This window comes from Caretta caretta, chromosome 2 (assembly GCF_965140235.1).
Source record: "Caretta caretta isolate rCarCar2 chromosome 2, rCarCar1.hap1, whole genome shotgun sequence".
Taxonomy (NCBI): domain Eukaryota; kingdom Metazoa; phylum Chordata; order Testudines; family Cheloniidae; genus Caretta; species Caretta caretta.
Window position 1 is genome coordinate 196,317,035 of NC_134207.1, and position 24,630 is coordinate 196,341,664.

General features: G+C 40.7%; 1 protein-coding gene across 4 annotated transcripts in view; it reads right to left on the reverse strand.

The window, feature by feature from the left end:
- Positions 1–24,630, reverse strand: part of LOC125631634 (RNA-binding motif, single-stranded-interacting protein 3) — a 1,082,196-nt gene that overhangs the window by 154,042 nt on the left and 903,524 nt on the right. For all 4 annotated transcript variants that reach the window (XM_048838637.2, XM_075125723.1, XM_048838640.2 and 1 more), the window contains 2 exons: positions 20,571–20,728; positions 6,450–6,529 (listed from right to left, as the gene is read on the reverse strand). In XM_048838637.2, coding sequence (XP_048694594.2) covers positions 6,450–6,529; positions 20,571–20,728 — 238 coding nt within the window. The remainder of the gene's footprint in view (positions 1–6,449; positions 6,530–20,570; positions 20,729–24,630) is intronic.

Consider the following 24,630-nt stretch of genomic DNA (forward strand, 5'->3'; position numbering starts at 1 on the left):
GCTGGGTCCCCAAGGATAACTATAGGCATTTCAACATCCCCAACGGTTATTTTCTGGTCTGGGAATAAAGTCCCTTCCTGCAGCTTTTGAAACAGACCAGAGTTCCTGAAGATGCGAGCGTCATGTACCTTTCCCGGCCATCCCACGTTGATGTTGGTGAAACGTCCCTTGTGATCCACCAGTGCTTGCAGCACTATTGAAAGGTACCCTTTGCAGTTTATGTACTCGGCGGCTTGGTGCTCCGGTGCCAAGATAGGGATATGGGTTCCGTCTATGGCCCCACCACAGTTAGGGAATCCCATTGCAGCAAAGCCATACACTATGACCTGCACATTTCCCAGGGTCACTACCCTTGATATCAGAAGATCTTTGACTGCATTGGATACTTGCATCACAGCAACCTCCACAGTAGATTTGCCTACTCCAAATTGATTCCTGACTGACCGGTAGCTGTCTGGCGTTGCAAGCTTCCACAGGGCTATTGCCAGTTGCTTCTCAACTGTGAGGGCTGCTCTCATCTTGGTATTCTTGCGCCTCAGGGCAGGGAAAAGCAGGTCACAAAGTTCCATGAAAGTGCCCTTACGCGTGCGAAAGTTTCGCAGCCACTGGGAATCATCCCAGACCTGCAACACTATGCGGTCCCACCAGCCTGTGCTTGTTTCCCAGGCCCAGAATCGGCGTTCCACCACATGAACCTGTCCCATTAGCACCATGATGCCTGCATTGCCACGGCCCGTGCTTTGAGAGAAATCTGTGTCCATGTCCCCATCACTCTCGTCACCACGCTGACATCGCCTACTTGCCCGGTTTTGCTTTGCCAGGTTCTGGTGCTGCATATACTGCTGGATAATGCACGTGGTGTTTAACATGCTCCTAATTGCCAAAGTGATCTGAGCGGGCTTCATGCTTGCCGTGGTATGGTGTCTGCACAGAAAAAACGCGCGGAACGATTGTCTGCCGTTGCTCTGACGGAGGAAGGGGCGACTGACGACATGGCTTACAGGGTTAGCTTACAGGGAATTAAAATCAACAAAGGGGGTGGCTTTATATCCAGGAGAAACAAAAACAACCGTCACACAGAATGGCCCCTTCAAGGATTGAACTCAAAACCCTGGGTTTAGCAGGCCAATGCTCAACCCACTAAGCTATCCCTCCCTCTGGTATTTCAGGCAGAACTGAATCTCCATTGAAGTTTTCAAGGAGCCCCTGACAGACCTCACCAAAACGATTGTTGGCCGTTGATTTCATGGAGGGAGGGAGGGAGGGAGCAAATGAATACAAAACAAATCTAGTCTATTTCTTGTTTTGATCCACTCCATCTATCTTTTACATCTTTGGCTGGCAGCAGATGGTGCAATAGGACTGCAAGTCATCCTCATCTCCTGCCTGCTCACCATAAGATGGTAGAATAGGACTGCCTGCAGAACTAAAGAGAATGACCTGGTCGAGTCACTCCTAATTTAGTCCCTGCGCCCATATCTGCCCAGGCGCTCCTGACCGACCTTACCGAGACGGCCAGGAGCACCTAGGACGCGATGAGGATGGTTTTCAGGCCTATTGCACTGTCTGCTGCCACAAGGCAATGGGTTGCTGCTGCTGTGTAGCAATGCAGTACCACACCTGCCAGCACCCAGGAGACATACAGTGACAGTGAGGTGAGCTGGCTCCATGCTTGCCGTGGTATGGCGTCTGCACAGGTAACTCAGGAAAAAAGGCATGAAATGATTGTCTGCCATTGATTTCACAGAGGCAGGGAGGGAGGGCCTGATGACATGTACCCAGAACCACCTGCGAGAATGTTTTTTGCCCCATCAGGCATTGGGATCTCAACCCAGAATTCCAATGGGCAGCGGAGACTGCAGGAACTGTGAGATAGCTACCCACAGTGCAACACACCGGAAGTCGACGCTAGCCTCGCTATGGTGGAAGCACTCCGCCAAGTTAATGCACTTAGAGCATTTTGTGTGGGGACACACACAATCGACTATATAAAAATGATTTCTAAAAACCCGACTTCTATAAATTCGACTAATTTCGTAGTCTAGATATACTCTAGGAGACTTGATTCTCCTTGTGTCTCCATGCAGGAGGATAAGCAATTGCTAGGGGGAAGATAAAGCAAAATGATTCTATCTTTACCGAGAGGCTTAGATACAGGTTTATAACAGAGATGTATAAATTGACTAGAAGCAGCAATGAGAAACTATGTGAATATGAAGAAACTTGGACCAACCCTTTCTAGCAGTAGGTAAAAAGCAAACTAATATTACTGGAAAGGAAAGGAAAAATGTATATCTTCCTAATTCAAAAGATCATATTTGTTCTGTGAGCTCTTAAGAAGTGCAATAATGAATACAGTAGAACTGACTTTAAAAACATGGATCCTGGGCGCACCATGATTTGATATTATTATGAAATGTTCACTCTATGTGAATCGATGAAACTGATCATTCCAAATCAACTGTGTTTGCAGATACAAAATCTCCATCTTACAAGGATAAAGTGAGTTCTTCTAGGTGGTCTAGTGCACAGTGAAATTAGTCAAATTATTTATGATTCTAACTGTCTCTTCCATAAGTTGTAATATTCTTTACCTGGAATTGAATGGTACTCAGATGAGAATTTTTAAAATACTGGAGAAATCACTTCCTATCTGACCCGTGCAATCAAATGACCACTGATAAGGATAAGCAAGGAGAAAGCACATCAAACAACTCTCTCAAATGGGAACTCTTTTGGAAAATAAGATCTGATTCATATATTGTAGCTAACGACCAGAACAAGTCATGATCTTTAAAATCCAATTCCATTGTATCAGCTTGAAATACAGATAAATATGCTATCTCATCAATATTCCTACTTTGTTTTATGTCCCACTTTTATTGCTTTGTATATCCCATTTTTGTTCCTGTTTGACATCTAAATTAATGACTACTAAAAATAAAGAAAAATATCTTTGTCTCTAACTTTCACCCTCCAATATATAGCTCTTTTTGGCTCAATAAAGCCAATTTATCATTGTTTAAATGTGGAAACCTATCAGTAGCATTCATTTAAATGTTCTATCAAGCAGAAAGAGTTACTAATAGAAGAAATACAGGCACAGGGTTACACAAATTACGACTGTCGTAGTTATATCTAATTTTCCTATGTGTGAGCTGGTCTTGACTAACTCTGAAACTTGCCTATAGAGTGTGTGGGGTTATAATGACAAACCCTGCACTAACAGAGTCCTTGCTATTCCCAGTGCTACCATCAGGTGTAGCTATGATATTAGATAGGGTTGTATTGCAACCCACTGTATGCATACAGGAAGAAATGCCAAAAGTAAGGCCTCTGTATATATTTCTTTGCCCCTAATGTGATACAGCACAAATCTATCATATGCCATGTTTCAAACAGATTACCTACATCAGCTGAATCTGAAAACCTGTCAGCAAATACTTTAAGGAGAGAAGTCCATAACATGGAATATTATAGCTTGTGTTAGAAGTTACATACTCGTGCATGGAGGTGAATTTACTATAATTTATATGATCACATCATTCAATTACTGTATACAGTAGTTGTGCAGTTAACTCTCTTTTAATTAGAATATTGTTTGTTTTCCATGTAAGGAAACATGCAATGTATAAGAAAGAGTTTAATGGGCGTAAACAACAAGAAACATCTCAAAACAAGAAAACTCATTAGAAAACTACACTGATCCTGCAAAGAGTTGCCCATGAGGTTACTTTCACATACTCTGAATAATCCCAGAAAGTATGGTGGGGCTGCTCATATTGTGTAAGTCTTTGCAGAACTGGGAGCTAAGAAACAGTGTTATCAAGCACTCACAGTCAGCAGAGTGACTATGACAGTGATTTCTAAACTGCCCAACAGATGAGGATACTGACAACAAGCTAGGATCCTGACAGCTGTGCCTAATTTGCATAAATTAGTTTTCATTTTTATTGATAATATTGGTATGGCGGAAGCTCTTTTGCTTACTGAGCTAGCACTACTCAGTCTTTGAAGAAATGCTGCATTGTTGCTAGTTTTGTGATGTAGAATTTTTTTTATAGCTGGTGCAAGGGTCAACTTTGGGGGCAGAGTTGCTCCTGAAATATGAGCATCGGGTTTTGGCTGAGATTCCTGAAAGAAAGGATTGCCTGCATGCTGTTTGGACCACCTCTGTTCAAGGACTAGTATATATGGTGTAAAAATTAAAAACCCCTCTAAGATTCCATATCACTGGTTTCTCCCAATAGGAAACTGACTGGCAAGGGCTTGTAATGTGCTATCACTTGGCAGGAAAGCAATGACATGTAAGTGCAGCCCATGGAAATTACAGGTCCCAGAATACTGTGCTCCCTCTTGATCTGAGCAGAGGACATGTTGACCAAGATGTATCATTCCATGATAAGACATGCAGTTTTTGCACGCTGCAATTTTTCATTAAAAATGAGGGTGACTGCCAAACAAACTGTATAACTGTTGGCTTAATTACACCTATAAAATGCATTTTGATCTCTCCTGCAATATGGTCATTCTGGCTCTGAAGAAAAGCAGATATAAATGAAGTATCTGACAATCCTATGATGGGAATTATTAATACATAGCTTAATGCCATCATCTTTCATATATATATATATATATAGTACGTACATGTGTCTGTATGTATATATAACCCACAATATATATTATTTCCAATTTGACTATATTCCTTGGGTAAATATATCTAAATGAAATTAGCAAAATCAAGCCATAACAATTTGTACATTGCTGTGCAGGCTAGTGATGAATGAGTAGTTATTTAAAACATCCACAGCTGAATAGTTAAGCACCTACTATATGTCTTCAGCTCTCAGTTTCTTTTTCCACATCATCGTCATCATCTATAACCTTAATTTATCAACAGCAAATATTCACACACACCCCCAAGGCAAACCCTGAAGTCAGTACTTTTTGTATTTAACTTTAAAACATTTTGAATAGGAAAGTAGCTAGAAAACCCAGGAAAAAAAAATCACGGGAAGTACAGAGCAGGAGCAGGTTGTGTTGGAAAAGTGGCTCTGAGAACCTTTGAATCGCCTCAATTCCGCCTGCTTCAGGGGATGGCACGGCCTGCAAAGTGTTATGACCACTTGCTCTCCCATCATCCGCTCCCCCTCTCCCACCCTGGGGAGCTGAGAGTAGGGAGACAACGTGGAGCCATATGTGGCTTCTGCACCAGTGGAATTCTCACTGAGAACACTGTCACTCCTTTAAATCCCCTATGTACTACCAGAGAGGCATATGAGGCCCATTGTCAGAGCCTTATGTGTGGCATGTACACGCTACTGAAAACATATGATGATGCTAAATTTTCTGCCTCTGACAGAAAATGATGAGGTTTAATTGAGTCACTGCAAGAACAAAAGATAAATACAAAAATCATGTATTATGTAGATACCCTAAAAGCTGAAGTTTTTAAGGAGACAGTGACAACCTGAAATAGAGGCAACTTTAAATACATTAATCTATAGTAGCTGTGGATATTACAAATACTCTTGAGATCCTCTACCAATTGTTGTATTCCTAGATTTTAGTCTCCTCTCTTAGAAGAGAGAATCACACAAGCAACAGGAGAAACTGACAATAGCAAAACTGACTATCCACAAAGATTGAAATCCTGCACCACTGACATCAATGGAGGTTTTGCCAGTGATTGCAGTAATGTTAGGATTTCACCCAAAGTGTTGTCAAATGTGGAAAGTAAAACAAACTAGGGGGCAAAAATAAATCAGAAAGAAGTGTGGTATTTAGGTATTCTTGAATGTATTAACAGAGCGTTGTTTGTTGGACAAAGGAGGTAGTTGCTCTGCTGTACCTGGTACTGGTGAGGCCTCTGTTGCAGTACTGTGTCCAGCTGCGAACAGCACAATTTAAGAAAGATGTGGACAAACTGGACAGAGTCCAGAGGAGAACAAAAATGCTAAGAGGTTTAGAAACCCCTATCGCTTTAATCTCAGTAAGCACAGAAATATCAGTTCAGCCTTCGTTGTTCTTGTTTTTTTAAAAACTAACATTACAACACCACCACTACTTATCTATCTGGATTTTGCCCCAATTGAGAAATTTAAACAAAATCCATACAATAAAAATGGAAAATGTATACAGTAAAAATTATCGCACTGGTTATTTAAACTTCTTTTTTGTCATAGATAAATGTTCATATAGTACTAACGAGGGCAGGGCCAACATTGTAAATTCCACGAGGATTGGAGGGTAATAGCAAAAATAAAACAATGATCACTGCTCATAATAAAAGATGTGTGTTTGCTTAGATGGGGAGACATAACAGCAAACCTATATTATTGCAACTCTCAGCATGTACTCCAGCATTCCTATCATCTAAATTGGCTAATATGCCTCAGAAATGTTTATGTTTTATGTTATTTTAGTGAAGAAGAAATGGGAACACTTACCTGGTACACCAGGTGGAGTTTTTAGATATTTGCCATTAAAATGTTGAATTACTACTTCACATTTTTCTGTAGACTCCATTCTGGAAAAGAAAAGGGGGAGCGAGAAGCAATTATTATTAGAGTTTTATGAAAGTGTGCAGTCAGCAAAGGAAGACCCGACACAGATGTCGAGAGAAATCTCAAAAGCTGCTCTTGCTGAATTCTGCAGAGATGCAGGTGGAACAGTTCATTACAATATGGTATTAGCTAGCAAGGAGAACTTGCCACTATCAAGCATTGTAGCATTTTTCTGGCTGCATGCAAGCTGGAACCGTGGCAGTTAACAGCTTGCTTTTGTGTCTTAGGAAACACCTCAAACAAGGACATGTCAAGTGCTTCTTGAAAAAGCTCAGGACCTGATTCCAAATTTCTGATGCACCCAAAATGCCCCCAAAGAATGTGCAAAAGATACAGGACCTAAGCTAAAACTGAAGGGGAGTGAAATGACAATAAGTCAGGATTATAAAGTGGGTGCACAACTGTTTAAAAAAAAAAACAAAAAAAACCCCAAAAGCAACTTCTCAAAGACTAGTTATCAATGGTTTGCTGCCAAACGGGGAGGAAGACTCTAGTGGGTCTGTCATGTATCTGGTACTATTCAAGGTTTTCATTAATGACTTGGATAATGGGGTGGAGAACATGCTTATAAAATCTGCAGACGGCACCAAGCTGGGATGGGTTGCAAGTATTGTGGAGGACAGAATTAAAATTCAAAATGATCTGGATAAATTGGAGAAGAAGAAAAAAAATCAAATGCACAACTACACAATGAGAAATAACTGGCTAAGTCGTAGTACAGCAGAAAAGGATCTTGAGGTTATAGTGGATCACAAATTGAATCTAAGTCAACAATTGCAGACATTTTCAAAAAAGGATAATATTATTCTGGGGTGTACTAACAAGAGTGTAATTGTCCCATGCTACTTGGCACTGCTGAGACCTCAACTGGAGGATTGTGTCCAGTTTCAGGAGGTACAGTTTTGGAAAGATGTGGACAAAGGGGAGAGAGTCCAGAAGAGAGCAACAAAAATGATACAAGTTTTAGAGAAACCGACCTATGAGGAAAGATAAACAAAATGGGGTATGTCCAGTAATGAGAAAAGAAGACTAAAGGGGGCGCTGATAAAAGTCTTCAAATATGTTAAGGACTGCTATAAACAGGATGGTGATCAATTGCTGTCAATATCTACTGAAGGTAGAAGAAGAAACAACTGCAGCAAGGGAGATTTAGGTTAGATATCAGGAGAAACTTTCTAACTATAAGGATAATTAAACACTGGAATAGGCTTTCAAGAGAAGTTGTGGAATCAGCATCATTGGAAGTTTTTAAGAAGAGGTTAGATAACCCGCTGTCAGTGATAATCTAGGTCTACATGGGACTGCCTAAGCATGCGGGCCTGGACTTGAGAACCTTTCATTGAGTACATTTCTATGATTTCATTATTACAGAGTAAATAAATTATGGAAAATTGATTATAAAACAAAACCAACAGAAATTTGTACTTGTGAATTACATGAGTGCAAGCCATGGATAGAGACAGACATTACTGCACAAAATCTTGTCCTGGTGCAATGACTCATCATTCACCTGATATAATTGTGAATTGTAGTTCGAAGACACGCATAGGACTGCAGCAGTAATAATAAATATGCACCTATAGGACTGAAGTGATTATAAAGAATACAAAGGTAGAGGCCAAATCCTGAGTCGAGTTTATATCACTTTAAGAAACGTACAAGCCATTTTACAGGACCTAAACGGACCCTCTCAACAGGCTAACTGATCCTGAGAACAGTTGCTCATGCTGCAGAATAGGAATTAAAATGTCTGGGGCTGGGGGACAGGGATGACGACTCATAACTAGGCAGCAAAGACACTACAGATATCACATTGTGGATTTTTTTTCAAGCTCTCTTGAAAGATTATATTCAGTACTCGTTCCATATTTTGATTCTGATCTAGGTGTTCTTCCAGCTAGGAGACTCTAATGACTTAAGTATTACTTCATTCTCATAAGTCAAGATCCTTTTAAAATAAATTCCTATACAACTCCTACCACGGACTAGTAAGGGGGGAAAGAACAACATTCTGCAGAGCGTACCTATTCTCTAGAGCCTCAACCCACTGCTGAGAGGGGCGGCTTATCTCCTTAGACAGGAGTTTGCCAAGAGTTAGAAAAAAAACTGAGCAAGAGAATAGGATGATTAATAGTCCAAGGAGTACAAAAATCTTTTCTTAGTTTGTTTTGGGTGAAACCATTATAATTGTCCCTTCTGGTTTCTAACCATGAGACAGTCTTTTGTAGCTCCGTTTTTACTGCCATTTCATGTAGGATGGGCTGTTTCCACGAGCACAAAGACAGCAACTTAGATTGTTCACTTTGGCTTCATTCAGATTTAACTAATCGAATGTCTGCAGCAAGCCTTTAGAGACCCTTGTCTCTGAAAGCATAAATGCGAGAAAAGTCTGTTTTCTGTAGCTGCGGGCGCTTAGTGTCAAGCCACGTTATGTTGCACCAAACAGCAGTGACAATTTCATTTGAATACATGGGGCACGTTTTAACAAGCCAAAGCAGCGGCGGCAAAGAATGCAATTGAGGAGCTGCCAAGTGAAAAAGCCTCAGCGCACTCCACACATTTTATGTGGGAAGGGAATAAAAGTGAAACCCACAGTGCTCTAGGATAAAAAGGCCATCTCCTGAATAGCTGTCTTAGAAAGAATGCACCTATTTTCTTCTCAAGTTTCACAATTAACGGCTCTCAAATGCCAGCACTAGCTATCTGTAATCTGGCACACGCTTCACTTGAAACCGACACTAGCATTATCAACTTGGCCTGAAAAGGCAGCATAATAGACAAAGCCGTCTTTACATGTTCCATTCCGATGTGCTGCTGAATAACTACAACTGCATGCATTATTCCTCCATGCTACCTGAATCCCCTTGAGTTTTTCAGAACGGCTGTGTGTGGCAGGTAGACCTTCCTTCCAGAAATATGTTAATTAGACCTCTAGCCACTAAGTAACACTTGAGACATCTTGGATATGTCTCCCACCTATGGACAGATGCATGAATTATAATTTTCATATATACATATGTAGTATGTGGTGAAGTATCACCTCTTCTTTTGTTTGAGATATTTAAGGTTATAAAATCATTGGGGTGGTATGGAGACTACAGGAAATAGATATGACTTTAATATTATAACTACTCCATTATGAGACCTTATTTTCAAGTGCTTACAACTTCACCAAACTGTCACCATTTGGGCTGAAATATTGCATGATGGTTATCTGCCTCAAGTGGATTTGGTTTAGGGACAATTTCAGCCAAACCAATTCAGCTGTTTCCAAGAACAAGATTAGGGAAAAATACATTGTTTTGCCCACATTAAAAAATTCTGGCTTCATTTGCTTTGGAAAGCTGTAGCATCCCCATGCCTTGGAGCAAGGGCTTGAAATTTGACTGTTGTTGTCAGAGATGTGCTTTCACTGTCCTTGTGAAAATCTGTCCAAATCTGTCCAAGTTATAAGCCTTTTTTAAAAAATCACATTACATATACGTTTCTTCGACTATAGCAGCTAAATTCCCCAAGGTTCTGTCTGCACCAAGCTGGTCCAGCGTGGGGCTAAGCAGAACTTTCCCTGCAATTGTAGTTCTGGGCTGCAAGCTGTGCCAGGGCTAGGTGAGAGTCCAGGCACCTAAACTGAGAGCAGGAAACCTATTTCTCCTGTGCTGTCAATGACCCTCTCCTCCCCCGCAATTCCCCCCATGCTGAAGCCACAAAGAGGAGGAAGCTGTGTGATTTGAATGCATAGGGGACAAGAACTGGATCTGGGGGACCAGGGAATAGATTGGCTGAAGACTGGAACCTTAGGCTGGTGGCGAGAGGGGGAAAAGGAAACTGGGAATGGGAGTAAGAGGACTGGGCTGGTGGTGCCATGAGCCAGTAGTTGGAAGAGACGAGACTGAAACCAGATGAGGAGGCACAGGGAGATGGGGAGTGGCTGGGCAAGGAGCCTGGGACTGAGAACTAATGGGTGAGGGAAGAAGATGAAGGAGGGATCAGACAGATCAGATTAGGAACCAGGACTGGTTGGGTAAAGAGACCGAGCCAAAGACTGCGGGGAGAAACTGATAGGACCCTGGGAAAGAAGATTGGGACTAGGAGCCATTGGAAACCGAATGAGTCAGCAGTCCTGTGGAAAAAAATTGTGTGACCATGTAAGTCAAGACTGTATCATAATGCAAACACACAAGGGACAAATTCTGGCATTTCTTAACTTTTGAGTGCTAGACTTTGCAAGCTTAATAATGTTCTTTTAACATAGTTTTTGTATACTGTATTTATATATTATGTTAAGTGCATAATTGTATGTGTGTGCAGACATATATGTGTTTGTGTGTATTTTTTATATATATATATATATATATAGCTAACTGCTGTGCATTTTGTTGCACTGGCAAATTTTTTATTTAAATAAAAACAGTGCTAAAAAGAATTCAAAATTTTCAAAAGCTATCCACCAAAGGACAGAATTTACATAAACTGGCTGTAAATTGAGTGCAAATGAGTTTTGCAATCCATACATTTATTGGTATTGCATAAGTTTTGCACACTCAAGTCACTTCTGTGAACAAAGTTGTGGGTTCACAAATGGAGACCTCTGAAAAATTACCCCTTACTCGTAAGGTTTGATTTCACATAGAAAACGGGAACATTTAGAATGAAGGATAGATCCCGTGCTTCACCACACTCTGAGGAGCTGCAGCACCACACATCAGAATTTACCCTTTGGCTCTGAGAAGACAGTGAGTTGGTGCACGGACACACTATTGGCAGCCTAGATTTCCCACACTGACTGTGAGGGGCACATTTTCAAAGCTGGCTGATCAAGCTGCACCCACCATCTATTCCTGTGCAGAAAAATCACAAGATATACAAAAATTCTCAAGATAGACAAAGATTGAAAAATGTGCATTTGTGCACACAAAACAAACAATTGCATATACGTAAGTGGGAGGTTATATGTACAGTTTGTAAGGATGACCTTAGGTGATTGGTAAACAGGAGTTAATCTGCAAATGGAATTATAAGGGCTCTGTGGCCAGGGTAATCTATTGAAGCATATCCTCAGTTCCCTCCCCAACTCCTGGAGGATCTGGAGAGTCAGAGAAGGTTCTAGCATTCTGAAAATAAAACAATATTGTGAAATCTTGCCTCCTCCCCCACCGCATTAGCTCCTCTTATGGTTCTCCAGGCAGAAATTACAGATTATCCATTTTGCACACATACATAGGGCCAGTGAATGGAGCTATGCCAATTTTCTCCACCTGAGGATCTGGACCATAATTCCATGTTTGAATTTATATATGCTTGTGTTTCCAAGGTGCAATTTAGGCACCTAAGCTTGAAAATTTAACTCTGAATGTCCTCACTGTTAGCAGGATTAAATCAAATGGTTAGTGATATTTTAGCAAAATTACTCTGGGATTTGAAGGATTTAATTATTTTTGCTTTAAGGAAGTAGTAAAAGAGTACGTCTAAGAGATTATCCTAAAATGTGCAATATCTTATTTAATAAACTGAAACAACTCATTGATGTGTTTTAAACTACTCATTAATTCATGACTAGCCGCAGAAAGTGTTTATTACTCCTGGAAACAGTTTTGCGGGTCTCCCAATGCATTTCTAGCCTTGGCAGGTGGTGAGATATCGAAACCTGACTTCCCTGTCATTCTGATTTACCATCTTGTTTTAATTCCACTGAAATTTTGATTAGACCCTCAGCACTTGCTATGGGCAGAAATAACATTTGGGATTCTCATGTTACATACTGTACAAGAGCCTGATCCTTAACATGGGGCTGTGTGTGGGCAAAAGGGCCCACCCACACAGAGCTCAACATATGATTGAAGTCTGCATCGTCCTTTTTTTTAAAGTAATGGCCACAAAAATTATGTAAGAAATAAAGTAAACTGGAAAACAAGATTGTAAAAATAAAGATCCTAATAAGGTCACAATTTGTCATGGAAAGAGATGGATGTAAAATACCTCTGAAAAATGGGTAATACCAACTTTCTAGTGGTAAAACAAAATTGTTTCTGTTCTAGATGGTTCACAAGATATTGCTTTCAAACTCTCTTTAACAGTGCACTTTTGGTAGTAGTCCACAATTTAATGGAAAAAGTCCCAGGCACTAGACCAGTTCATGCCCTACAACAACTCTGAAGGTACTAGGGTGCATCTTGTAAATATCATTGTTGGGTAAGAATTAGTTTGGAGAAAATAAGACCCCACCAAAGTCATAGGCCAAATCCTTTTAATATTCTTAAAGGTTTGGATAATTATTTTAAAAACCTTGAATTTCCTTTTCATTTGCCTCTTTCTGTACCTCTTGATTCTGATTAAGACTAGAAATTGAGGCGCTCAAATACTATAAAGAGAGCTATTCTTACTATATTTCTGGCCCAGCAGGAAAGTGTTGAAAATCTCTAAAGAAAAGCTGTTCTCATCAAATCTCCAGCCCAAATTTGCAAACTCAAGATGTTTGGATAAAGTTCATACAAAGAATTAGAATTCCGTATGCTTAATCTGAGTGAATCTTACCACCAAACCATTTGAGGTTTATCCTTCCCTAGCAAACAAAAATTTATTCTATTCTAAAAATCTGTGTTATTCCCCCTTATAGACCATTGTGGCTCCACAGGAGTCATTATTAGCTGTTATAAATAATGGGGATCCTTCACAATGTTAGTGCAAATAAATATATAGAAAGCCTTCTGGAAATAAATCTACTGTACTTACTCATTATGCAGATTAATAAAATGCCAAGTAAAAGTTTAAGAACATAAACATACATTAGAAAGAGCAACATGCTGATTAAGTGGCTATTACATAACAAATATTTGATATCTTGTAATTCTCACTAAGCAATAAAACTATGTGGCTTTGTTCGCATTTACACTAAGGCCCCTTTAGACTCTTTAGAGTAAATTGTGTGAGACCTGGGCCCTGTATTTTTAAATGCCACCTGAATATTCGGAGATTTTTTGGAATTAAAGGGTCTCTGTTATATTTAAATTATGGTTCCCTTCTGTGAGTTATTAATTTTTATACTAATACCGATCTGAAGATCTTAAGGTGCTTTGCAACCATTAATCAAGTAATCCCTGAGATACCCTTATGTGGTAGGGAAATAAAAAAATATTCTACAGATAAGGAAACTGCAGCAAAGAGGTTAAGTAACTCGCCCAGGGACACAGAAGGAATTGGAGTCAGACCCAGGATTAGCAATCAGGACCTCATAGTTCCCAGGCATGTAACTCAGACCACATTTTGTTCTTATGCTCTCTGACTGTGTCCAGGATAGAGGTTTTGTTCAGTGGGAGCGTGAGAACAGGTGGGCTAAAATACAGTTGAATATTCTGGATAATCATCAAGCCACAGCAATTAGAGCTGACCTAGTCCAGTGCACGATAGTTTATTACAACACATTTTCTAGTACTTTTTTCCATCTACTATTCTTCGCTCATGGAGTTTACATTACTTTATTTGAGAACCTATTACACAGTCTATGATACTTTACTGTCAAGCATTAGTCATGCACTGTAGGTCCCTGTGGCTAGTCTAGGGTAGTGGTTCTCAGCCTATTTACCATTGTGGGCCGCATATGCAGTTGTATGCGTTATGGGGGCCACATCAACACAATACATATACTACCTGTATGGACCTGAGGATGTCACATGGGCTGCAGCTGTGTGCTGACTGGGCCGCAAGCAGCCCATGGACCCCATATTGAGAACCACTGGTCTAGGAGCCAGCTGGTAGTGGTATGTCAGTATCTCCCTCCTGATACCTGTGTGTATGTTTGCGGGGGAGGGGAAGAGAAACAGGATGCTTCCTCTTTCCTCACTCAGGAATCCTGTGCAATGGAAGTAGGGGAAATGGACCTCTTTGTCCCCTAAATTCAGATGTGAGAACGGTCACACCTGAGGACCAGACAAGGTAGGACTAGGGCCTAGGAGGGGGAGGGGTGGGGAGCGAGAAAGTGAGTGTGTGTGCGCACATGCACAGTGGGACACATGACACTGCTCCCCAAAAAGACAATACAGGTATGTGTTTTGGGTATGGGATGAGATAGGGAAGATGTCAGGGTCTTCCTGGGAGTGAGAAGGGAAGGGTGGAGAGTTGTCTAAGAGAAAATCTGAGCCCTCAAACAAATCACCTGTTCCCTACCAAACTCAGTTGATGGACCCTGCACGGTTTCATTAGCTGTAACTGTGAAACTATTTTGGCTCTTTTTCGTTCCTTCTCTTCTTTTTATTCCCCTGAGGAATTGTAGCCTATTGCATGTAGTTATGGGGTTTGTCGGCATTCTCCAGGCTTTCTTCCATACTCAAGGATTTTACTACTTCCTACCAGAGTACTAAATTCACTGGGTAAGTTTACAAATTTGCTTTCTTGAAATGTAATACCCTGCTATGGCTGCATTCTGTGAAGCCATTTCTTCCTATGGCTAACTCAGCTAGCTTGTGTTCCCTTGTACCAAACAGCCTGTCTATTGGTAAGAGGTAAATCTAGGGAGGCTTCACTGTTTGGCTGGAATCTGTATTGCTTAAATTAAAGGAACTTGTTTATCACATGAGCACACAAAATCCATGTGCAGCACACTAGTGAGATGCTATGAGCGGCCCTTTTATTACACACCACTATATTTGAGAAAGCAGACTGAGGGCCTGATTCTCATCTCACTAGGCCAGTGTAAATCAGGAGCAATTCTATTTCCCTTAAAGTCAGTGTAAAACTATTATAAATGAGACAAGACCCTGATGAGGCCTACTATGTTGCTGCCCATGTTCCATGCTGCTTTTTTTAGTCCATGAAGTAAATTTCAGGCATCTAGTCAAATACGATTCCCGAAGACTAAATGTAAAGTGTAACAAAGGCAATAAACATCAGATTATTTTAATTAAAAAACCACAAACACATGCAAAGAAATTCACTCAATTAAAAACATAATTAAAAGCATATCAACCATGCCACAAAAGTAACACCAGACCCCCAAACCCAAAACATCTAGTCACAAAAAAAAGAAGGCAAAGTGCTTTCTCAATGTTCTTCTTTCTCTCAGGTGAGGGAGAAACATAATTGTGAAGTTCTTAACTTTGGTCATCCTCTGTGAACAGCACCATAACATTATTTTAAGACAGTTTATGTTGGACAAATTCTCTCATGTTACTGGAAAAGGGAAATGGATGGAATGAACACACCGTTATTTCTAGCCAGACCTCGGCTGATTTATGCTACTGTCTTCTCACTTGCAGGTTCAGTATTATACTGGCACCTGCTAGCACTGCAATGGTTGAGTGTCTGACTGTCTGCATTTCCAACATAAATTTCTCTTTTTGGAGGTTTATGACTTTGCTGTAAAATGTTGCTTGGGGCTGAATCTTGCAAGGTCGTTTTAAGTTACGAGAGAGCAAACACAATAAAAAAAAAGTTAGTGGCTTCTAACCCTTTTTTGTACTTACCATTTAAAAACATCTTTCGAAAAAGGCTCACTATGCAGTGTAATTTACAGTGCAGAATAGAACATTTAACTAGGGTATTTATTAAAAAAAAACACCGTAGAGTAGGTTACGAAAGGACCCATCTACATGACTACATCTGAAGAGCTGCTACTTTTCAACAAAAATATCCTAAGAGTTTTTACTAGAGGATTTTAGGGCCCAATTTTTGTCTCATTGATTTAATGGGGTGTTTTAACATTGACATCAGTCGGATCAGGATTTGACACTGTAACACGACTGATGTATCTTTCCCCTTGAGGTATGCCACCATGCCTCAGTTTCTTCCTCTTATGTGTTGCTAGGGTAACTGCACACCACACAACGGGTGTTTCAGATTAAAATCTCCCTTTCTGGGGTCTTGTTTGTAATTAATTTAACACAAAAGTTATGCAATCCATCACCCTTGTATCTGGGCTCCTCAGTACTTCACAGACATCCTTGGATCAGTTTTATTTTTGGTCCCTGCCCTAGCTCTCACTACACAGGGAGTCCCACTTGTCCCACTCCAGAGATCCAACCACAGCTCATAGTTCTTCCCCTGGCAATGTGTCCTTCTGCCGGCTGCTGTAGAGTAACCCACAGCAGCTAATTCCTAGTTCTTGCTTTCCCTCCAACTGAGCCTAAAGTCAGGTATGGCTGGAAACAACCAGCTTTTCTTCTTTTGAAAGGGCTGCGTTTCCGTGAGAGGTGCATGCAAAGAACTTGTGCCCTGTTACAATCCCAGAGTGCTGTGTGGTACAATTAAATAAAGCGACCGGATTTTTAAAGAGTGATACTTTCATGACTAATAGCAGCATTTATAGTTACACATTTTGACTTCAGAATAGTCTGATTTCCTACTGTAGGGCAAATCCTGCCCCTTTCTCCCTTTGTGCAAAAGGCTCTCTGACAGGAAAATGGTATGGCTGAACCGTGCAAAGAGGCTGCAAAAGTGGTAATGAATGTAGGGCCAGGGACTTAGAAGAGATAACCTCACTCCATAGAGTTTTCCAACATGCAGGTGTGTCAGATATCTGTTAGGGCTTGAACTGAACATACGAACAGCCATACTGTATCAGACCAATGGTCCATATAGGTCAGTATCCTGTCTGATACTGGCCAATGCCAGATACTTTGGAGGGACTGAACAGAACAGGGCAATTCTGAGTCATCCCCAGTCCATCCCCATCCATCCCCTGTCATCCAGTCTCAGCTTCTGGCAGTTGGAGGTTTAGGGACACAAGGAAAATGGAGTTATGTCCCTCAATCATGGGGCTACATCTTGGCTAATAGGTTTCAGAGTAACAGCCGTGTTAGTCTGTATTCGCAAAAAGAAAAGGAGTACTTGTGGTACCTTAGAGACTAACCAATTTATTTGAGCATAAGCTTTCGTGAGCTACAGCTCACTTCATAGGATGCATACTGTGGAAAATACAGAAGATGTTTTTATACACACAGACCACGAAAAAATGGGTGTTCATCATTACAAAAGGTTTTCTCTCCCCCCACCCCACTCTCCTGCTGGTAATAGCTTATCTTAAGTGATCACTCTCCTTACAATGTGTATGATAATCAAGGTGGGCCATTTCCAGCACAAATCCAAGTTCTCCCCCCCAAACCCACTGTCCTGTGGGTAACTGATGGACCTATCTTCCATGAATTTATCTAGTTCTTTGTTAAACTCAGTTATACTTTTGGCCTTCACAATGTCCCATCACAATGAGCTTGAATGATTGTATCTGTGTTGGGTGAAGTACTTCCTTTTGTTTGCTTTAAACCTGCTGACTATTCATTTCATCGGTTGACCCCAGTTCTGGTGTTATGTGGAGGGGTAAATAACGCTTCCCTATTCACTTTCTGCATACCACTCATGATTTTGCAGACCTCTATCATATGCTCCTTTAGCCATTTCTTTCCTAAACTGAACAGTTCCAGTCTTTTAAATCTCTCCACATATGGAACCTGTTCCATTTCCCGAAATATTTTTGTTGCCTTTCTCTTTTCCACACTATAGATGTACTAGCCTTCACCCCCACATGCTTCTAGGCAACCATAAAGCGCCTCATCTATATACAGTGACATACACACTGTACAAAGAAACTGAACAGTGCCTTGTTACAAGAGAAATATCATGTCATTAAAGATTGGATTGTAAATTCTAGTGCCCAAGGGCAAAGTGAAGATTCAGCATTCGATTGTGGCTCTGAGAAATCCTGGCTTCATTCAAATGAATGGGAATTTTGTCATGGACTTCAATGGAGCCAGGATTTTACCCTTCCTGTTTTTGTGTGCTTAAATACACGACCTTCGTGTTGCATTAACACTGAGTTAAAAAAAATGTTATCAGTTAAATACATATCCATGAACACAGGCAACTTTTACAATGCAATGTTTATCATCTGATAATGCTGAGCTGCAGGTAGTGAGTTCAGAGAGTCAAGTTAACATTGTTAACATAAAAAGAAAAGGAGTACTTGTGGCACCTTAGAGACTAACCAATTTATTTGAGCATGAGCTTTCGTGAGCCACAGCTCACTTCATCAGATGTGTACCGTGGAAACTGCAGCAGACTTTATATACACACAGAGAATATGAAACAATACCTCCTCCCACCCCACTGTCCTGCTGGTAATAGCTTATCTAAAGTGATCAACAGGTGGGCCATTTCCAGCACAAATCCAGGTTTTCTCACCCTCCACCCCCCCACACAAATTCACTCTCCTGCTGGTGCTAGCCCATCCAAAGTGACAACTCTTTACATAATCAAGTCGGGCTATTTCCTGCATAGATCCAGGTTTTCTCACTTCCCCCCCACCCCCATACACACACAAACTCACTCTCCTGCTGGTAATAGCTCATCTAAACTGACCACTCTCCAAGTTTAAATCCAAGTTAAACCAGAATATCTGGGGGGGGGGGTAGGAAAAAACAAGAGGAAACAGGCTACCTTGCATAATGACTTAGCCACTCCCAGTCTCTATTTAAGCCTAAATTAATAGTAACCAATTTGCAAATGAATTCCAATTCAGCAGTTTCTCGCTGGAGTCTGGATTTGAAGTTTTTTTGTTTTAAGATAGCGACCTTCATGTCTGTGATTGCGTGACCAGAGAGATTGAAGTGTTCTCCGACTGGTTTATGAATGTTATAATTCTTGACATCTGATTTGTGTCCATTTATTCTTTTACGTAGAGACTGTCCAGTTTGACCAATGTACATGGCAGAGGGGCATTGCTGGCACATGATGGCATATATCACATTGGTGGATGTGCAGGTGAACGAGCCTCTGATAGTGTGGCTGATGTTATTAGGCCCTGTGATGGTGTCCCCTGAATAGATATGTGGGCACAATTGGCAACGGGCTTTGTTGCAAGGATAAGTTCCTGGGTTAGTGGTTCTGTTGTGTGGTATGTGGTTGTTGGTGAGTATTTGCTTCAGGTTGCGGGGCTGTCTGTAGGCAAGGACATAGATGGTGCGTATAGAATGGTGTGTTATCTTTCACCCTAATCGGTTTGTCTTTTACCGTTTGAATTCAGACTGTAATATCTTAACATTTCCTTGAATATGATGATCTTGTATATCAAGGAGAAAGGTAACATTACAATGCCAGTTATCTTACAAGCTGCCTCATTATCACACAGTAACCCTACTTTACTCAATGGTATTATGGTACTGGGAGAAGTGTCATGATATACCAAGATATAGTGTATTCCAGAGGAATACACAAAATAACTCAGTCATAATTTTGCTTGCTGTTCAAAAGTACAGTCTCATGAATGCTCTGTAAAGCTAAGTGATATCTGCTTTTCTTTTGAAGCGGGAGACATTTATTTACAGTGTAAGTGGATACAGAAGTTGCTCCTTCTTCCACTTACCTCTTCTGTCCCCTTCTATGTACAGATCCCATTCTTTACTACTATTATTTTTTAAAGAAACCTACTACATTTAACAGGGTTTCTAGCTGAGGAAGCTTTATATAAGCATTTCCTTCTAGTTAACATGAAAATGCTTCCTTCTGTCATGACAATGACACAAGGTCTACTCTAGTCTGTCTAAAACATCATACCAGCCAGGGTTTCTTAAATCTAAATCTTTCTCCTGACCTCCTCTCAGGAGCTTGGAATCCTTGGGGCTTTCAAGCAACTTGTGTTCTCCAGATACACTTCCTCTGCTCTTCCTGCTGATAAATTTACTATTTCTTGTTAGAACGGCTTTGCTAAATCTCTGAATGCATTCAGCTGTAGGACATTTATTATCTAAACTTGATTATGCGTGGACAGTTCACTATTGCTAGCGATTTTATTTCCTATATAAAAGTGTAATGAACTAATATTTGGACCAATGGGATGAACTCCTATTTGCAAAAAGTACAGACACTTAATCTGATCAAGATGTGGTTTCCTGACTGTTCTGCATATTCCATAGCTATGAGGCTTCAGAGCTACCGAGGAAACAGCATTTGCAAAAAACCAAAGCCAAAAAAACCCCCAACCTGCCTCCCACCAGAATAAATCAAATAGACCAAGGGTTTCACCTGGCAAAGCCGACTCCTCTGCTGACTCCATTAGCATCTCTTAATATTCTGGTGGAAATGACATGTCCGAAGGGTTTCAGCATATTCTCCAATTCCTGCTCATCCATGGAAATGGGTAAATTTGAGATGTATAAATTAGTTGGGTCTTGCTCTTGTTGCTAAGATAAAAGAAAAGAAACAGCCTCAATTAAACTCACTACTTTAACAGAACAGCTTGTGGTTCCCGATATCCAAAAACTGTGGGTGCTCCAAATAATACAGAGCCAAGAAATTATAACAGGGTTAGACGCAGAGCTCTGCAAGCTATTCAGAGCTGACAATCTACTTGTCAAATATAGCCCATTAAGGCCTCAACCCTGCAAATTCTCATGCATGTGCTTATCTCTCCATCCATGCGTAGACCCATTTAATTCAATGGGACTGCTCATGTGCAGGACGTTACTCTCATGCACAAGTGTTTTCAGGACTGTGGCCTGATTTAGGAAGTTGACTGAACAGAACATGATTTCTACATATGTGTTCACTGCTCAAAAATATTCAGCAAATGTTGTATGCAGAGACATATATTCCAGCCTGAAGACTGTTTGCAACTTGGTCACTATGAGTGAGGTTGGTTGAAAATGGAGAATGTTTTTCTGGAAATTTTCCAACAAGCTCTAAGAAGGATTTTTGCTTGAAGCTCTAACTTCAAGCTTTTTTAATTAATAGGTCACCTGGTACATGCTTTATTCCTTGATTGGCTGAGCATAATCCTTAGAATGGGTTAGAATGTGAACACTCAAGAATTCAAATTTGAAAATCACTTTTTATTAATACTCCAGAGTACTAGTTTAAAATGGCAGTTTTGGCAAACATTCCTGCTGGTAACTTGTTTGCTAGAATACTCTCAGGAAGGGGACACAAAACACAGGTGCAGCAAAAGCATTATAAACTTCAAACAAAGGCCCTGTCTACACACAAACTTGCACCTGTTTAATAAAACAGGTTTAGTTAAACCCTTGCAAACACCTCTATGGACACATTTATTTTGGTTTACAAGCAGCTTATTTTGGTTTAGCTTAAACCTGTTTCCAATCGACTTAGGGCTTGTCTACACCTAAAACACTACAGTGGCACAGCTGCACCATTGTAGCGTTTCAGTGTAGACACTACCTATGCCAATTGGAGGGATTCTCCTGTTGGCGTAGATAATCCACCTCCCTGAGTGGGAGGTTGATGAAAGAATTCTTCTGTCAACCTAGTGCTGTCTACACTGGGGGTTAATTCAATATAGTTACTCCTCGGGGGGGGGTAGATTTTTCTCATGTAAATTCCCAGGGTAGATCAGACCTTAGGCTAACTCAAAATATGCCTGGTTTAAACCAAAATCAGAATGTCCATACAGTCTTTTGCATCAGTTTAGCTAAACTGGCTTTAAAAATCACACCTTCAGTTAACCCATTGCAACTCAGTTCGTGGACAAGCACAAACAATCCCATGCATTTGCCCAGCTCCAGGAAGATACATGAATAGAGTGCAAACTCAAGGAGCCTGTTTCTCCACTTCCTTGCACCTCATTCACCCCTCTGTAAAGTGAACACCATCACAGTGAGGGAGTAGAGAATTCTGATTTTGCAGCAGTTTACACCCACTGTACAAAGGTATAAATGACTACAAAAGGTGCAACCCTGTAGAGAACCAGGGCCAATGATTTATGAAAGTTCCAAGGCAAGAGAAACCTCCCACTGGAGCAGTTCAAGAGGGCATATCTCTGCCATACACATGCAGCTGATTTTTGCCTTTAATGTATGGAAGATGAACACCAAGTTATAAATTCAGACATACCCGGTTCCATTTCACTATAAATAGCTCATAATAAACCTGCCATAAAATAAATACGTGGAACCAGAAATACAATAGGGAAACAGAATGATACTATGCCTAATAATAATACCAAATAAGCAACCAAGTTATCTTTCACTGGTTAAACACTTTAGGAATTCTATTAAAATATAAATTATATGACAAACACAAACACACATATACAGTTTATATTCACATGTGCACATGCAAACACCCCCCACCCCCACAAATGTAACGGTGACCGACATGCTAAATTGCAGTGACGTGTGCATTGTTGCCAACTCTCACAATTTTATCAAGAGTCTCGCAATATTTGGTGATTTTATTAAAGCCCCAGCTCCCTGGAATAGGTCAATGTGGGAGAATCGCAGCTTACCTTTAAAAAAAAAAAAAAAGGAAAAAGAAAGAAAGACGGGGAGGTTCTGTTTATAAAGACTTGAAAACATGAACCCTAAAGGCTCAAAAACCTGAAGTAACATTTCTTATTTTTTAAAGTCTCCTGATTTTTAGCCAACCTCATACTTTTTTGGGTTGATTCAAGAATGCTTGGCATTGGCAATGCTACACCTTGTAAGTGGCATATTACCTCCTCATCTAAGCCCTATCCATAATGCGTCTCCCCTAGAACTACCTGTAACGTTCCACACCTCAGAGCAGTTTGAAAGAAGTATCATTTTATAAAACGGAAATAATAATAAAAAAACACAGAAAACACCCTCAAGTTACTATTATAGTAAAATATGTATAGATGAGTGACCATATTTTTAAGGGGGGGGGAATAAAACCCTACAGGGGCAAAGGGTTGAAAAGTAAACTGATCTTGAAAAAGGAAAAAAAAAATAAAAACAAAACAAATACCTCCCTCCCTCTCCTTCCTTTTACACCTTCCCTCATACCCCATCCCTTTTACAGATGAGAAGGCTTTTCCCTCCACAGTAACTAAAATACATTTTTGCTTATATTGCATTTCAAAACTGAATTGGGAACGAGGGGCTGGCTGTTACAATGTCAGCAATGTGAAGACAAATCATGTGATCAATTCGGAGAATATAAACCTAGCTGATATTTAGAGGGGAAGAAAAAGAGGGAGGTCGGGAACAAGGAAGGCATGATATGAGTTTAAAAAAATTAGATTAACTAATGTTTTTAGAAGCACTTTCCCTTTTAAGCACTTTGGCACTTTTTTCTGTGTGTATATTGTGAAGTATTATTTTGCTTCGTTATTTTCCTGTAGCTGAAGGGAGAGGGAAGATTAGGAAGTGTCTTTATTTTGAAAATGGTGAGCAATGGAGTCAATTAAAGCAGAGGAATCACAGAACCCAATCAGCCTAAAGATTTGCAATTTCACAGGCAGTGTTATTCAGAAATCAGATTATTTTGCAAACCTCTGCATTTTGATTGGTTAACTGTTTGGATTAATCAACCCATCAGTGCACAGGGATCAAGCCCACCGACAGCAATTCCGGGCCCCAAAGCAGAACAGTCCATAGGTCCCCAGGCCTGGCGTGGCGTCACCACATGGGCGCAGAGCGGCGGCTGTTGCCCAGTGAGCTGCTGCCGGCTCTGCTGTTGGTGTCCAGCAAACTGCTGGTTGCACCGCTGGACGCGCTCGTCCAGCACGGCCAGGGCTTCCACGTGCCCGCCCGGCTGCCTTCGCCGCTGCCGGTACCACCCTGCACGCGCCTAGGAGCCCTGCAGCCCGCCCAGTTGATTTAAAAGGGCCCAGGGCTCCCAGCCACCGCCACAGCTACATGGCAGCGGCAGTGGCTGGGGGCCCCGGGCCCTTTTAAATCACCCGGACCCCTGGGCAATTGCCCCGCCATCAGCAGGCCTGACAGGGATCAGCATATTTTACCATTATTTAGAAATAAATATACAGTGGTAGTGCAAATCAGACCTATAACCAGAATGCAGAGGATGGAATAACAGAGAAAATACAGTTATGCATCACGAACTGTACTGCATCCCTCACTCTCACTGAGACAATTCTATTTCAGTGGAATATTAGTGTGAGATTTTGTTTTGACTATTGTGTCTTCTTTATACCTGTAGCAAAAATAAAAAGGTTAAAAAATAAAAATTGCAGCCAACATGTTTCATACCACAGAGTTTATCTTCCAGTTCCTTTTCTAGAGTGGGAAGCACTGATCCTTGTAGCAGATACAGATTAAATACAGTGGCTTTAAATACCATTAGACATTTTAGCTAAATTTTAAGT